Here is a 15,661-nt window from a genome sequence, read left to right as displayed (position 1 = left end):
GCATAAATCGGTTTGCTCTGGAGCCATCCTTCCTGAGCTAAGACAAAAATGTGTGAGTCAGAGGCTAAAAAACTGAGCTAACTACTCTGAACTCCGTACATTGCTCAGAAACTGAGTGCACAGCAACTGTTTGGTATTCTGGCTACGAGACTTCAGCTGTGCATATACCAAAAAAAGGCATCTGTGATGCCATAATTTGGTAAATTTCAGTACAAAGTCACCAATATGAATAAGGCAGAAACAAGACTCCTGTAAATGAATGTCCAAGAAAACTTTTAAAATGTCCCCCTACAGGCTTTTCTGTGTTGCCCTCCTTACTTTCAAATTTGTGACCATTTGTTTATAGCCCACCCCTCTCACTGAGACTCAAGGTGGATCAGGGACTGTAAAACAACACAGGAGACATCCAGCAAACAATGCGCAAGGACCAGGATCAGGAGAATGAGAAACAATGGAAAGAAAACCTTGGGCATCGCATGTGAAAGGGAGCGTCAGTAGACTGGAGAGGTGCAAATGCTGAGACTCGAGGCTTATTGTTTTATTTCTTTTCATTTACAGTCTGGCTTTCACACTGGGAGTCAAGACAGATGACAAGTATGATAGAACTGTTTGGTCCATCAGTAAGCCACTTACAAAGCACGATAACATCTGATTGATCACATCTAAATGTAACAGCAAAAAGATTCCTTGTAAAAGCTATTCCATCACTCTGCAAGGGCTGATGGCTTGGTGGCAGAGCCTCTGCTTGGCATGCAGAAGGTCCCAGGTTCAATCCCCAGCAGCATCTCCAGTTAAAAAGGACCAGGCAGTAGAATTTTTGCTCACAAGACTCCACAGCTTAGAGGGAACATTGGGCTGCTAGTGACCTGCCTTTACAAAATATTAAAAGGTTTCTGAAATAATGTATAGGAGGACTTTGGTCCTGAGAATCAAAATTGCACTGAACTAGAAAAGTTTTATTCTTGCAATTTTACACTGTAGTCCTAAACACAGTCACATCCTCACTGGTGCAGAAGGGCGTAACTCTATTTAGGATTGCAGGGTTGATGGCTTTGGGGGGAGACTGGCAAAGGGAAGGGAAATGCATGACTGGAACTCGCAACCCGAGCCTAGGCAACCCGAGTCTAGCCTTGTTAGGAATGGCTTGCAAATATATGTGTGTCTAAAGTCTGTATTAAAGTCCTTTGGTGCTAATTGTCATGCAAGAGAAAACATCTGAAAAAGTAGCTTCATTGTTTTGTGTGTTGGCAGAACACTTGTCTGTTGCATGGGGGACTTTGGGGGACATCTGCAGAGAAACAAAGTTGTAGCTAAAAATGAGTACGGTCAGCAGCACTTTGGGGATTGCCTGTTTTGTGAAATTTAAAAAGTGGGCAGAGTTTTTGAAGAAGATGATTCTCCCTCTTCTCCTGCCCCTGGGCTGACATTTGCCTTTAATGGGCCAGCAAAGTTGACCTTCTTAAACCTCCTAATAAGAGAGATTGTTCAAAATGCCCACTTAGCTTGAAATCCAAAGTACGAGTAATTAATGCTAAGAGAGAAAGTGTAGGAACTAATTCAGAGGAATATTTATCCCACATCACAAGTGCAGCAGGTTGGATTGATGGTGGAAAGTGCTGTTACGTTTCTGCCAATTTATAGTGAACCTTCATGGGTTTTCAAGGCAGGAGACAAATAGAAGCGGTTTGCCATTGCCTGCCTCCAGGGCTTTTTTTGTAGAAAAAGCCCAGCAGAAACTCATTAGCATAATAGGCCACACCCAACAGCAGAAACTCATTAGCATATTAAGCCACACCCCTGACATCACAGCTCATTAGCATATTAGGCCACACCCCATGTTACCACACTCACCTTTTGCTTCTTATTGTGTTTTCTTTGTTTGCTGTCAAAACTCTGGACTTTTTTTGTAGCAGGAACTTCTTTGCATGTTAGACCACACATCCCTAATGTAGCCAATCCTAATGAGTTTCTGCTGTTAGGTGTGGCCTATTATGCTAATGAATTCCTGCTGGGCGTGGCCAACTCAGGAACCAGCCGGAACTCCGTTCCTGTGCGTTCCTGCCCAAAAATAGCCCTGCCTGCCTCTGTGTAGCAACCCTGGACTTCCCTGGTGGCAGGGGTCATTTCATAGAAAAAGAGCTAGGGGAACTCATTAGCATAACTCATTAGCATACGCCACACCCCCTGACATCAGGGGCCCGGCAGTGGACCTGCAAGGCCGGTGGGAGTGCAAGGAAGCCCCACCAAGGCCCTCCCTGACCCCAGGCAGGCAGGGGTGGGGAGAGGGGGGGAGGTAGCAACTTACCCTCCCTCTTCTCCTGCCTCCTCCTGGCTGAATAAGGGCTGGAAGTGGGGCAGCCAGAAGCAGGGGGCGGGGCTTTGTCATGTGCCCCGCCCCCTGCACCTCACTTGGGGGAACCACGTTCCCCCGCGTTCCCCCCCGAAATGACCTCTGCCTGGTGGTCTCCATTCCAAGTACTGTTCAAGGCTGTCCCTGCCTAGCTTCTGAGATCAGACTAGCCTGGACCACCCAGGTCAGGGCAAAACCAAAACCAACAAACATGGAAGGCATAGAAAGATGCTTCAGGCCCTGACCATCTTTCTTCAGATACCTAGTAAAAATTTCCCTTCAAGTCCCTGAACTAGACAAGAACAGAACTCAGGACTGCAGCGTGGTGATAATTTTATATCCAAGCTTCTGTTTAAGTAACTGGAGCATATTCCCCTTCATTTGAGGCTGTTTATAATTCAGCTTAAATTTAGGCCCTTTCTGCACTCTCCTTTAAATCCATTGAAAAGTACGCAGACGGACGAGTGATTTCAGCTTAGCGTACTTTATTAGGTCAAGAACAAGACAACTCAAGCCGGCTCGCAGGCCAGCTTATATCCCCGTGAATCCACCACCCAAAACACACACCCACTTCCCAATAGGTCCAAAACTAGTGGCTGAGAGTCCCACAGGCTCTCAGCCCGGAGCCTAGCCCTCTGATTGGTGTGGGCTAGGATCCGTATCGTCCATTGTCTGTCGGAGCGAAGCTCGACGCTTGTGCTTGACCGCGTGGTGCCCAAGCTGACCATGCGGCCGGGTCCTGATACATTACATCCATGTTCACTGTGATGTCCTCCAAGCAATCCTGCATTAAAATCAAATTCAACCTCTTTTTAATCCAGGCTTTCCCTCCCATTCTGCACTACAATTGAGTTCAACCTTCTTTTTATTCTGGGGTCCCCCCATTCTGCATTGCATGACTTCCCTTCAGTGGTCAGACTGGTTTCAGCCTGCTGTTGCCCCAGGTCATTTGGTTGCTGTTTTGTCATGGACTTAAATTGACTCAACTCAAACACTGAGAAAATCCAGAGTGGCAGGCAAATGTGGAAAGGACCTTTCTGAAGATAACTTCAGCTCTATTCAACAGCAGTTGTGAGGTGCTTATACGGAGGGTGTACCTTTATCTGTAGTCTGTCTGTAGATAAGTTTACTGGGATCAGAAAAATCATTACCACAGTAATCAAATAGACACATTCCGATGGTTACAGTACATCTACATACTAATACTGAACTGGCCCCCTCTGTGCGGATCCTTAGATCCAGACATCGGGGGCACTTGAGAGGGAGGAGAGGTTTGTGCACATGTGGGGTGGTCCCCACATGTGCACAAAATGCTAAATGTTGAAAAAACTTTCGGGGGGATGTTTGAATCCCCCCGAAAGTGCCAGAGCGTTCCGTGCGCATGCGCACGGAACGCTCTGCGACCTACCTGGCTTCTGTGCGTGGGAAAGGAACTGAATGGCTGGAGAGGCCCAGCAGCGGCGGTGGCAGCGGTGAGAGACAGGTGAGGAGGGGGAAGAAAGTCGGGGAGGGGAAGAGAGACTGCCAAGGCCCGGCGGATGTAAGCCGTGCGGGCCTCAGTTCACGGGGGAAAAAGAGAAAGAGAGAGAGAGAAAGTCAGGGGGAGGGGGAACGGTGAGGGGGGGGAGACAGCCCAGCGAGGCCTGGCAGAAGTTAGCCACGCAGGCCACGCTGTGACGGGGGAAAGAGAAAGAGAGAGAGAGAGACTGGGGGGAAGAGAGAGAAGGCGGGGGAGAGAGAGACTGGAGGGGAAGAGAGAGAAGGGGGGGAGAGAGACTGGGGGGAAGAGAGAGAATGGGGGGAAAGAGAGAGACTGCCCCCCGCGAGTATCGCGGGTCCCCCCCTTGTTAATTATATTAGATAAAATTAGAGTTGTAACTGTATTTCAAGAGACTGGTACTTACCTTTAAAGCCCTATATGGCCAGGGTCCGACATACCTGAGGGACCGCCTTTTCCCATATATACCCCAGAGAGCACTACGGTCGGGGGCACAACATTGACTGACCATCCCAGGCCCTAAGGACGCCAGGCTTGCTGCCACCAGGACCAAGGCTTTATCAGTGGCGGTTCCATACTGGTGGAATGAGCTCCCGGAAGAGATCAGGGTCCTGCAGGGGGGGTTTACAGTTCCGCAGGGCCTGCAAGATGGAGCTCTTCCACCAGGCTTTCAATTAGGAGCCGCCACACCACTACCACCAACATCTGTGGTTATGGGTTGGCCCCAGCCTGGAGATTGAGCCATACCATCGTGCGATGCTGAAAGATCACGGAATTGGAAACAACTGCTTGTGTACTATATAGTATGCCATCTTAATTACTGAAAGACGATTATTATCACTAGCACTTTGATTGTTGATTGTTTTAAATGTTTTAACTTTTGTATATGGTTTTATAGTACTGGGTACCGACTAATGTAAGTCGCTCTGAGCCTGTTCATGGGGAGGGTGGGGTATAAATGGAATAAATAAATAAATTAAATAAACTGTAATCGTAAACTATTATGCTAGTTAAAATTTGTTAAAATGCACCCTATTCTTCTGTCTAATTTGGCGAGCCTGAGCAAAAATCTACTTTGTCTGATTCCCCTGTGCAACTTAAATTAAGGTGAGAAGAACCTGTTTATTATAGTACTGGAAGAGTAGTAGGAAACCAGACCTATCCATTTTTGAAATACAGGCTCAAATCCATGAACTGCCAGCCCCCTGTGCATGAAAGTGTAGTGAATTCTAACAATTGCCTTTTTGGTGTTAGCCAAAAACAATAAGGTGAGGAGACAAAAGTTACTGGGAAAGACAATGGCACAAGGAGAAGTTGAAGGCAGTCAGGAAAGAGAGAGACCCGACGTGAGGTGGGTTGACTCAAGTAAAGGAAGCCACAGCCTTCAGGTTGCAAGACATACATACACATACACAGACATTTATTGGCATATGAGGTTGCAAGACAGTTCAATGACAGAACCTGTTGGAGGCCATGGATTCATAAGGCCACCTTAAGATGAAAGCAACTTGACGGCCCAGGACACAAACACGATGGTTTGCAGTGTGACTGATAAAACATGAGCAGTTTTCTGAACAGTCATACATTCAGTTGGGGGAGACCGAAGACCGTGTTAGAATTTACAGCTCTTTTACATAATTAACTACAGAATCAGTTGCTGTTTTGCAATGGGAGAAAGTGATTAACCAATGATGCAGCATGACTGGACTGGCATGAAACCCATCCTCAATGTGGTGCCATGATACCAAGACGCCATTGTCTTCCAGTCGTTTCTTATACAACAGCCCATCGTCCCTCAGCACGTCATATTCAAAGGTCAGGATGAAAGTCTCTGGAAGACCTTTCAAAAAGGAATCTTCAGCCAAGAGCGGGGAAAGTCTTCTGTTGTGCAGCTCACCCAACAGGCTTAATAAATCATATTTGGGGGGAGCTGGCGGGGCCTTATTGTGGTTTCGGGCTCGAAACTTCTGAGGGATAAGATCGGAATGTACCCACTTCCTGTATTTCATATGAGTGCTTTCAGGGAACGTATTTCCTGCAACCGCTATGTCAATCAATGAGCTGGGTTTATCGAGATACTGTGTGACCATTTCAAGGACCTGAACTCGGGTTATAAGAGGGAAGAAGCTGTTCTGCAAATAAGAAGGTAAATTGCAGTCCAGTGCTTGGAGAACAGGATAGAGCAGCACCTGAGCACGGGCTTTGGGGAGATCGGTCCTGCTTTTCAGCTCTTGGCAGACGTAAGCAGTCAACATGCCTCCAAAACTGTCCCCACAAAGTATTATACGAGCAGGGTCCACCCCATAGTTTTCTGAATTCTTCATGAAGTAAACGGCAGCGTCCTGACAGTCATTGAACTGTGACGGATAAGGGTTCTCTGGAGCAAGGCGATACCTGTTAAAACCAAGATAAGAAATACAAATAGCACATGTTGCACAGGCGTGTCTTCTCAGAATCCTGACATGTACCCCGTTTCGAAACTCCAGACACCTAGAACGGCTCTCTATGGCACCCCTCAGACCAGGGGTGTAATTACTAAGCAAGCACCGGTAAGCAAAGAAGGAAGATCTCATACCTCAAATCTGATTGGTTATAGTGTTAATGTCCTTGCTGACCCTGAGGCTAACCCCATCTTGTCAGGTCCCGGAAGCTACAAAAAGATCGTGAACACAGCCAAATCAGTAGAAGGGAATACAAATGCTGTGTAGCCCTAAACTGCTCTAAAATAGAAACTTTATTAACAATGTTACCAAATGTCTAAAAGACAATAAATATAACAATCAATTTACAACACATGCAGCAAAAAATCATAAATGAAACCCAGCTCATAACATTGAAGGATATTATCTAGTCAGGAGCCCGTTTATGTGGATCGTTATACACCAAACTGTGAACCCTTTATTTTTATTTATTTTTATTTAACTTTCAGTTTATATATCACTCTAACCCCGAAGGGTCTCTGAGTGGTTTACAGATAATTTAATTTCCTATCTAGGGCCACATTTTTGTAGGGGGGTGACTGCCTATCAGCGCCCAGGCAGCAAAGTCCTGTTGTTATATGGCTCTTCCAGGCGGGTTTCAGATGGTATTCTTTCTCGGCGTTTTTTCCTCTCCCGGTGCCTCAGAACAGATCTTAAGTCGGTGACTCTCTCTGGCGGACCCTATGAAGGGTCGCCAATTGGGTCCATGGTAATCATGTGAAATGGTCCTTTTTGTGACATGATACATTGACTGAGACAACAGACACGATTGAAAAAGATTTTGAAACAAGGTCACATCCGGAATCCTTGTCTCGTGACTAATGTGTATCATTGATTCCATGGCTGTATACAGAGTCTGGAGCCACATTGTTGATGAAGACGTTTACAATGTCACTATCATTGTTTATACTTTGATTTGTACTATGTGGCTCCTTCAATGTTATGAGCCAGGTTTCATTTATGATTTTTTTGCTGTATGTGTTGTACATTGATTGTTATATTTATTGTCTTTTAGACATTTGGTAACATTGTTAATAAAGTTCCTATTTTAGAGCACTTTAGGGCTACACAGCGTTTATACTCCCTTCTACAGGTCCTGGAAGCTAAGCAGGGTTGGCCCTGGTCAGTACTTGGATGGGAGACTACTCAGTGGCTCGGTGGTAGCGCCTCTGCTTTGCACACAGAAGGTCCCAGTTTCAAATCTCCGGCATCTCCAGTTATGGATCAGGTGATAGGTGATGTGAAAGAGCTCTGCCTGAGACCCTGGAGAGCCACTGCCAGTCTGAGTAGACAATACTGACTTCAATAGACCAAGGGTCCGATTCAGTATAAGGCGGCTTCACGTGCACCGAGGAATTCCAGGGCTGCTACACAGAGGCAGGCAATGGCAAACCGCCTGGATTTGCCTCTTGCCTTGAAAACCCTATGAAGGGTCGCCATAAGCCAGATGCCAGCTTGACAGCAGTACCCACCACTGGTGTCCCTATGAGACTTCCCTTTGAACATCCTAGTATGAAACTTTCAGGAACTTGTCCTGTGTTCAGAGAAAACTATCTGTGGTGAAAAGAAATGGTGATTCTTTTTTTTAGATTGCTACTGATGAAAATGTCCACCATACTATTTTCACCATACTAAGAACACGTAGCATTTTATTCCTGACAGTTAAATTCTCTCGTCAGTGACAGAGAGTGCTCCACTACATATGATTTCCATGTATTTGTATTAGAAAGGCCATTAAAAAAAGACAGCTCCTGCCTGTTTAACTGGAGATTCTTCTAAATTTATCAAAATATTTTAACTAATTTGATCAATTAATGGACTATGTCAGGGGTCCCTAATGTAATGCCTGCGGACACCTTATTTTAAAGTGGGCAGGGCCAGGTTGGGCTTTTGCTCAGGAAGCTTTCTGATTGGTCATTGGAGATTGGATTGGCTGTGAAGATTTTTTAAAATGTTGCATTAGCATAGAGTTTCCAGATTCCCAGTCCTGGCAGGGCTTCTGCCCACTGCCAGCCAGCTGGCCAGCGGGAAAGCCCTGCCCTCAAACTGTGACATCACACAGTGATGTCCCTGAGGTGATGTCATCACATCACAACATTGCACGTACCGCTTTGCTTTTTGGGCAAAACTATGGTTTGAGCCCAATTTTAACCACAGAGTTTGCCCAAAAAAGCAAAGCATCACCGCGCAACATCACTGGCATGATGATGTCACTTCCACGTGATGTCATCATGTCGGGGACAACACTGCCCACTCCCAGACTGCCCCCAAATCCCCCCACTGGTGCAACGATCTTACCTGGCAACCCGACATTAGCAGCAGCTGCCACCAAAGCACAAGAATCATCACTGTGTGACTGAACATTGTCTGCAGCAGTTTTTTTGGCTGGCCTCACCTGTGGTAGCCATTTTGTGGCTGTGAACACCATGCTGTGTCAGAATTCCAAAGATGCCTGCAGGCTCAAATAGGTTAGGGGACACCTGTACTAAATATTATAGCCCTTCTCTGAATGAGTTACAGAGCAATCCTGAACAGAGTTACACTCTTGCAAGTTAATTGAAAGCCCATATTAAAAGAATTTAGGAGGATATAATCTTACACTGTTAGTTTTCTAGCTACTCCTGTGTAAATTCAGACTTCATGGTGGACCACCATGTTAGCCTGGACCAAAGGCTAATTTGTATAAACAACAGAATTTACCTCAACTTCTCATCTCCTGCCCTATTCCTAGCTCAACTTTGCCTGTTCAATAAAATCAACCGTTCTGTTTAAACTTTACTTCATGTCAAGTGCCATTTCCAAATGGATTTATAAGAGGGCTCCTGCTGAGTTACAATAAATCTCTGGCCTGGGCAAAAGCCAAATAACTTCTCTATCACAGGGTGGAACGCACAGAAAGTTATAATTCTATAATTCAAATATGTTACCAGGAGGCAGCTCAGTCAGAGTGGGGAACTGTGTTTTGGCGGGAAAATCTGCCTCACAGAGAACAAGAAGTAGAGTTCCATAAGGTTGTTTCAAGGCAGGTGGGAAGCAAAGATTTCTCCATGGCCTTCCTCTGCAGAGTCTTCCTGGGTTGCCTCCTTTCCAAGTACTGACCCTTCTTAGCTTCCAAGATCCGACAATATCAGGCTATACCATACCACCTTCCCTCCTGATAGACTCAATGGGGGATATTTTTTTCTCCTCCTGCATTTGTTCTCTTCTATCAGTTCACCACCAACATTTGGGAGTAGTCCACACTATTTGGATTGTTTAATTTTGAGGGGGTTCATTTTGTAATATCTCATTACCACCACCACCACTTCCCATTAGGGTTGTCAACCACCAAATAGGGCCTAGAGATCTCCTGGAATTATAAGTTATCTCCAGGCTCCAGAAATCAATTTCCCTGGAGAAAATGGCTACTTTGAAGGGTGGGTTCTATGGTATTATACCCCACTGAGATCCCTCCCTTCTCCAAACCCTGCCTTTCCCAGGCTTCATCCCCAAATCTCCAGCAATTGCCCAAACTAGTGCTGGAAACTCTATCACCAATACCCTATATTTTCCCTCTTGGTAAAATGACTAAGGGAAATCAGTCTTAACTTGTCTTACATCTGAATGCTGGGGGGAAACCCCTGACAATGCACCAAAGTTCAAGATTCCACAAAAGAAAGAATTTACCCACCCGACAGATACAAGCACTGAATCGCTTTCCCTGGCAATATAGCGGCAAAATCTCTCATATGCATCTGAAAAAGAATGTGTGGGAAGAGAGTTGTTAAAATTGGAGGAGTTGTTTATGTTCAGAAGGACTCATTTCTGTATAGGCATCTGAAGCTGGGAATCAGTATGGTGGCAGAAAGTGCCATTGGATCACAGCCAACTTATTGTGACTCTCCCATAGGGTTTTCAAGGTAAAATATATTCATAGGTGGTTTGCCGTTGCCTGGCTCAATGTCACAACCAGTGTTCCCTCTAAGCTGAGTCAGTGAGAGCTAGCTCACAGTTTTTAAGCCTCTGGCTCACACATTTTCATCTTTGCTCAGGAAGGATGGCTCCAGAGCAAACTAATTCATGCAGCAGCCAAATCGCTCGCTCACAACTTTAATGCCAGTAACCAGACGGGGGATTGCAGTTCCCCTGGGTGAGGTGCAGGGGGCGGGGCACACGACGAAGCCCCGCCCCCTGCTTCCGGCCGTCCCCTGCTTCCAGCCTCATTCTGTTGCAGAAGGAGGATGAAGCAGGAGGGTAAGTTGGTGTCCTCCCCCTCTGCCTGGCCGAGGCCACTCCACGTGGCCGCCGCAAGGACTCCCAGCCCCATCCAGGAGCTTCCCCGAGGTAGCTGTGCTAGTCTGTTGCTGCAAAATAGTCCAAGAGTTCAAATAGCACCTTTAAGACTAACAAATAGCACCTTTAAGACTAACCTTTAAGACTAAGACTAACTGAGTGGTGGGTGTGGCCTTAGGACACACTTCCGGTGATGGCAGGGGGTGTGACATATGCTAATGAGTTATGCTAATGAGTTCCCCTAGCTCTTTTTCTATGAAATGACCCCTGCCAGTAACTCACAAAGTAGAATTTTTGCTCACAAGACTCCACAGCTTAGAGGGAACATTGGTCACAAGCCTAGTATTCCTTGGAGGTCTCCCATCCAAATATTAACCAAGTCTGACTCTGCTTAGCTTCCAAGATCTGATTAGATTGGACTAGCCTGGGCCAATGTAGGTCAGGGTGAGAATCAGTATTGGCACTTAAATAGCCTTCTTGATATTAAAAGGTAAAGGTTTCCCTTGCTCGAAAGCCAGTCAAATCCAACTCTAGGGAGCAGTACTCATTTCCGTTTCCAAGCCAAAGAGCCAGTGCTGTCCGAAGACTTTTCCATGGTCATTTGGCTGGCATGTCAAAAAGGAACAATGCTGCCATGTCTATTACCAAGTCTAGAATTAGCATCGAGAAAGAACTTTCCATTGGTCTCAAGACTCTTCATTGGTCTCTAACCTTGATGTATGTAGATAATTGGTATAAAATTTGTCTGAAAAGCAGAATATAAATATAATTAATCATTTGCAACTGGATCAGCTTGTTCACACAAGAGAATCCAGTTGCTAATGGTTATTATCATACAATCATAGCATAATATCCAAGGATGTGTAGTTGCAGCCTACATCTTTAGAAGTTTTAACAAATGCTTTTATTACCAATGCTCCCCATCATTCCAGATCCTCCATGGAAGAACAGAATTCCTCTCTGCAACCCAGTTGATGCCCTTTTAGGGTGATAGATCCTTACAGGTATACCCTCAAAGAAGTCATTCTTGGTGAAGACCCTTGGATCACCTAAGGGAGGGATTCCATCCATTGCAAGCCTCACTATGGCAAACCTATGGCAAAGACCCATTTTCCAGCAAATATAATCCTGTTTGCAGTGAAATATAAAAGGAGAGAAAAAGATAGAGAATTAAAGATGCATGCATAACAACATAAGAACATAAGAGAAGCCAATGTTGGATCAGGCCAATGGCCCATCCAGTGCAACACTCTGTCACACAGTGGCCAAAAATACCAGGTGCCATCAGGAGGTCCAACAGTGGGGCCAGGATGCTGGAAGCCCTCCCACTGTTGCCCCCCCCAAGCACCAAGAAGACAGAGCATCACTTGCCCCAGACTGAGAGTTCCTATCTATACCTTGTGCCTAATAGCCACTGATGGACCTCTGCTCCATATGTTTATCCAATTCCCTCTTGAAGCCGTCCATGCTTGTAGCTGCCATCACCTCCTGTGGCAGTGAATTCCACGTGTTAATCCCTCTTTGGGTGAAGAAGTACTTCCTTTTATCCATTCTAACCCGACTGCTCAGCAATTTCATGGAGTGCCCACAAGTTCTTGTATTGTGAGAAAGGGAGAAAAGTAGTACTTCTTTCTCTACCTGCTCTATCCAATGCATAATCTTGTAAACCTCAATCATGTCACCCCTCAGTCATCATTTCTCCAAGCTAAAGAGCCCCAGGCGCTTTAACTTTTCTTCATAGGGAAAGTGCTCCAACCTTTTTATCATTCCAGTTGCCCTTTTCTGCACTTTTTCCAATGGTTTAATATCCTTCTGAGGTGTGTGGTGACCAGAATTGTACACAGTATTCCCAATGAGATCGCACCATCGATTTATATAGGGGCATTATGATACTGGCTGATTTGTCTTCAGTTCCCTTCCTAATAATCCCCAGCATAGTGTTGGCCTTTTTTATTGCAGTTGCACACTGTCTTGACATTTTCAGTCTCAACATTTTCATGCCTTCCATATTTTTCAAAACCACGTCTAGAGAACATATGTATCCTCCCCGCTTTTAAGGGAAGAAATCAAGGAGAAGATAACCACAAAGGATTTGTCTGCCATTTTATAAAAAAAATTCTTGTTTTCTTGATATTTCATACCTCTGGCGATGTCAGCAACTATAACTCTGAATTGCAGAGTCAAGCAAATAACCTGGCCTAAAACCTACTATTTTAAAGGAAACTGCTGATACCATGGACTCTAAATTTTCCTGCCATTCTCAGGGAAAATCCTAGGATGTAGCTAAAATTTGCCACAGTGGAGAACCGTAATCAGGAGTATTTCGGCAAGGGAAGTTTAACCCTTCACCCCAATGCTCCCTCTAAGCTGTGGAGTCTTGTGAGCAAAAATTTTACTTTGTGAGCTACTGGCATTAAATGTGTGAGTGAGCAATTTGACTACAGCATAAATTAGTTTGCTCTGGAGCCATCCTTCCTGAGTGAAGACAAAAATGTGTGAGCTGGAGGCTAAAAAACTGTGAGCTAGCTCACACTAACGCAGCTTAGAGGGAACACTGCTCCACCTCCCTCACTTCATTCGCTCATAAATTCTATCAAGCCAACATTTTTTTTAATGGAAAAGCTAAAAAAAGATTAAACTTTGCCAATGTTACTGCTGCAAAACTGAGAAGACTAATCGCAGCAGAGATTTCCAGAGGACTCTGAACAGTAAAAAAGAATAGTTTTTTTTTTAAACTACATCCCCATCGTTTTAAGAATCCAGTCCGTATTTACTGATTCTACTTCCCTTTGGGATTTTCTGTTGGAAGAACCCAGTTTTGGAGAATTGCCTGTCTGGACCCCATTTCATACAAACACAGCGAGAACAAAAAAGAAGACTGGTAAAACTTTAGGGAATATTCTAGTATGCATACTTTGCTATTCACACCCTGGCAGTAAATTCAGAAGGACTTGACCTCTATGCACCAGTGAGAAAAGCTAAAATTGGTATTAAGGGGTATGTACTTACGTACCATCAAGTTGCAACTGACCTATGCTGACCCCAGCAAGGGGCTTTCAAGGCAAGTGAGAAGCAGAGTTTGCCATGGCCTTCCTCTGCCGCCTTCCTTGGTGGTTCCCCCATCAAAGTACTGACCCTGCTTAGCTTCCAAGATCTGACAAGACTGGGCTATACAATGGCACCTTCCATCACCTTTTAAGGGGTAGGACCAGGCCCATAGCTACAGTGGGGCATCTCGGGGCTAGGACCAATGCTCCCTCTAAGCTGTGGAGTCTCATGAGCAAAAAATCTGCTCTGTGAGCTACTGGCATTCAAGTTGTGAGCGAGCCATTTGGCAACTGCATAAATGAGTCTGCTCTGGAGCCATCCTTCCTGAGCGGAGACAAAGACCTGTGAGCTGGAGGCTAAAAAACTGTGAGCTAGCTCATGCTAACTCAGCTTAGAGGGAACACTGGCGAGGACCCCTGACTTACTGGCAAGGCCCCACGACTTCCCATCCAGCCCCGGGCCCCCAAGCAGCGACAGGTGCAGGGAAGGAGCCAAGTATTCCTTTAATTTGACTAGCCAGTGCCCCCTAAGAACTTTAAATGCCCCCCAAACTTAAAAAATGCTGGCTACGGGCCTGGGTAGGACTTATAGACCCCTTACCTTACCTTTCCCCCTAAAGCTACAAAAGCTCCAGAGGGAAGTGGAACAAGGACATGAAACAGGAGTAGCGACTGTTTCCCTTCCCTCTTTCTAAACAGCACCCCGGGTGATTGTCCACCTATGTCCTCTTTGTTTCAGACAATCTCCCGTTTTGTGCCATTTGTGAAGGTCAACAGCTACCACCTTTGAATGTCAATTGTAGTAACTCTATCTCACAAATGCTGACCGTCACTGATACCATATATGAAAAAGCCAACACTCCCCACCCAATAGATATGGAGTTCTTTTTTTCAGCTTTCACCAATGAAATCGGATTGTCTCAGTTAAAAAAGGTAAAGGTTCCCTTTCTCGAAAGCCATTCGAATCCAACTCTAGGGTTGCGGTGCTCATCTCCGTTTCAAAGCCGAAGAGCCAGCGCTGCCCAAAGACGTTTCCGTGGTCATGTGGCCGGCATGACTAAACACCAAGGCGCACGGAACACTGTTACCTTCCCACCGAAGTGGTACCTATTTATCTACTTGCAATTTCTTACTTTCAAACGGTTAGGTTGGCAGGAGCTGGAACTAGAGATGGGGGCTCACTCCATCATGCGGCACCCGGGTCTCGAACTGCTGAACTACTGACCTTCCACAGCCTGCAGTTCAGCGTCTTAACCGCTTGAGCCACCACAGCTCCTTTGTCTCAGTTAGGTGACTGTTAACCTTCACCAGTGCCTCTCCAGGTTTTCAGATATTCACAACATTTGCTTAACATTTGGATATGGGTGAAAGTTTTGATCCAGAGAGAGAGCGAGGGAATGGAAAGCTGCTCTATCCATATGGAAGTGTCTCTTTCCTCCACTCTGTCTGTCAGTCTGATATTCTCAGGGCTGCACCAGTGGGAGCAGGTCGCCCACATGATGTATCCACTTCCATTGAAGGTCTATGATAACAATTGAAAAATGACTCTGTGCTACCTGTTTTTTCTCACCTTCCAAACTCGAGGTCGCGTCAAGTCGACTTACCAAGCCATACACCATGACAAGTGCCAAGTGCAGAAATCGGATCTTTTGAGATTCACGCATTCCGGCAGGGATTTCGGTTGTGGAGAAATGATAATACAAAGCCCATCCCAGCAACAGGAAGAAAGGAGTGAGCAGAGCAGCTGCTATCAGTTCGAGGACATTCCAAATCAGGGGCATTGTTTTTTCCCACTCCGGTGCTTCCAGTTGGAGGATCACTCCTGGCTGTGCTCTCTAGGACACTGGAGATTCCAGTTGGGAAAGGAATGAACAGCTTCACTAGCAGGAGAGAGCCTCCCTTGATTGGTTCTGATCTGAATGTATACATGGAGGCGTTAATTAGAGGTGAATGCTTTTGCTGCTCATTACTTATTGAGATGTAATCAGCTCACGTGCATCTTCTACAAAGCTAT

At 45.6% G+C, this 15,661-nt stretch overlaps 1 protein-coding gene across 1 annotated transcript; it reads right to left on the bottom strand.

The window, feature by feature from the left end:
• Nucleotides 1-5,281: 5,281 nt before the first annotated feature.
• On the bottom strand, nt 5,282-15,442 carry LOC107109166 (arylacetamide deacetylase-like 4). Its single transcript, XM_015409740.1, has 4 exons — nt 15,252-15,442; nt 11,512-11,728; nt 9,999-10,062; nt 5,282-6,242 (listed from the first exon to the last, which is right to left on the bottom strand). Exons 1-4 carry the CDS (start codon nt 15,426-15,428, stop codon nt 5,468-5,470), a joined length of 1,233 nt encoding a protein of 410 aa, XP_015265226.1. The 5' UTR covers nt 15,429-15,442; the 3' UTR covers nt 5,282-5,467.
• Nucleotides 15,443-15,661: the final 219 nt, after the last annotated feature.

Source organism: Gekko japonicus, unplaced genomic scaffold (assembly GCF_001447785.1).
Source record: "Gekko japonicus isolate JY-2015 unplaced genomic scaffold, Gekko_japonicus_V1.1 scaffold5154, whole genome shotgun sequence".
Lineage (NCBI taxonomy): Eukaryota > Metazoa > Chordata > Lepidosauria > Squamata > Gekkonidae > Gekko > Gekko japonicus.
Note: the sequence above shows the minus strand (reverse complement) of the source record. Positions and strands in the feature narration are given on the sequence as shown.

Bases quoted from the DNA above. Each gene is read 5' to 3' on its own strand.
- LOC107109166 (XM_015409740.1), bottom strand. From the start codon at position 15,428: ATGCCCCTGATTTGGAATGTCCTCGAACTGATAGCAGCTGCTCTGCTC. The intron at 10,063-11,511 runs GTAATAAAAGCA...ATTCTTTTTCAG, and splicing joins TGGAATGATGGGGAGCATTG to ATGCATATGAGAGATTTTGC. The intron at 6,243-9,998 runs GTGGGTAAATTC...TGGTTTTAACAG, and splicing joins TCAGTGCTTGTATCTGTCGG to GTATCGCCTTGCTCCAGAGA.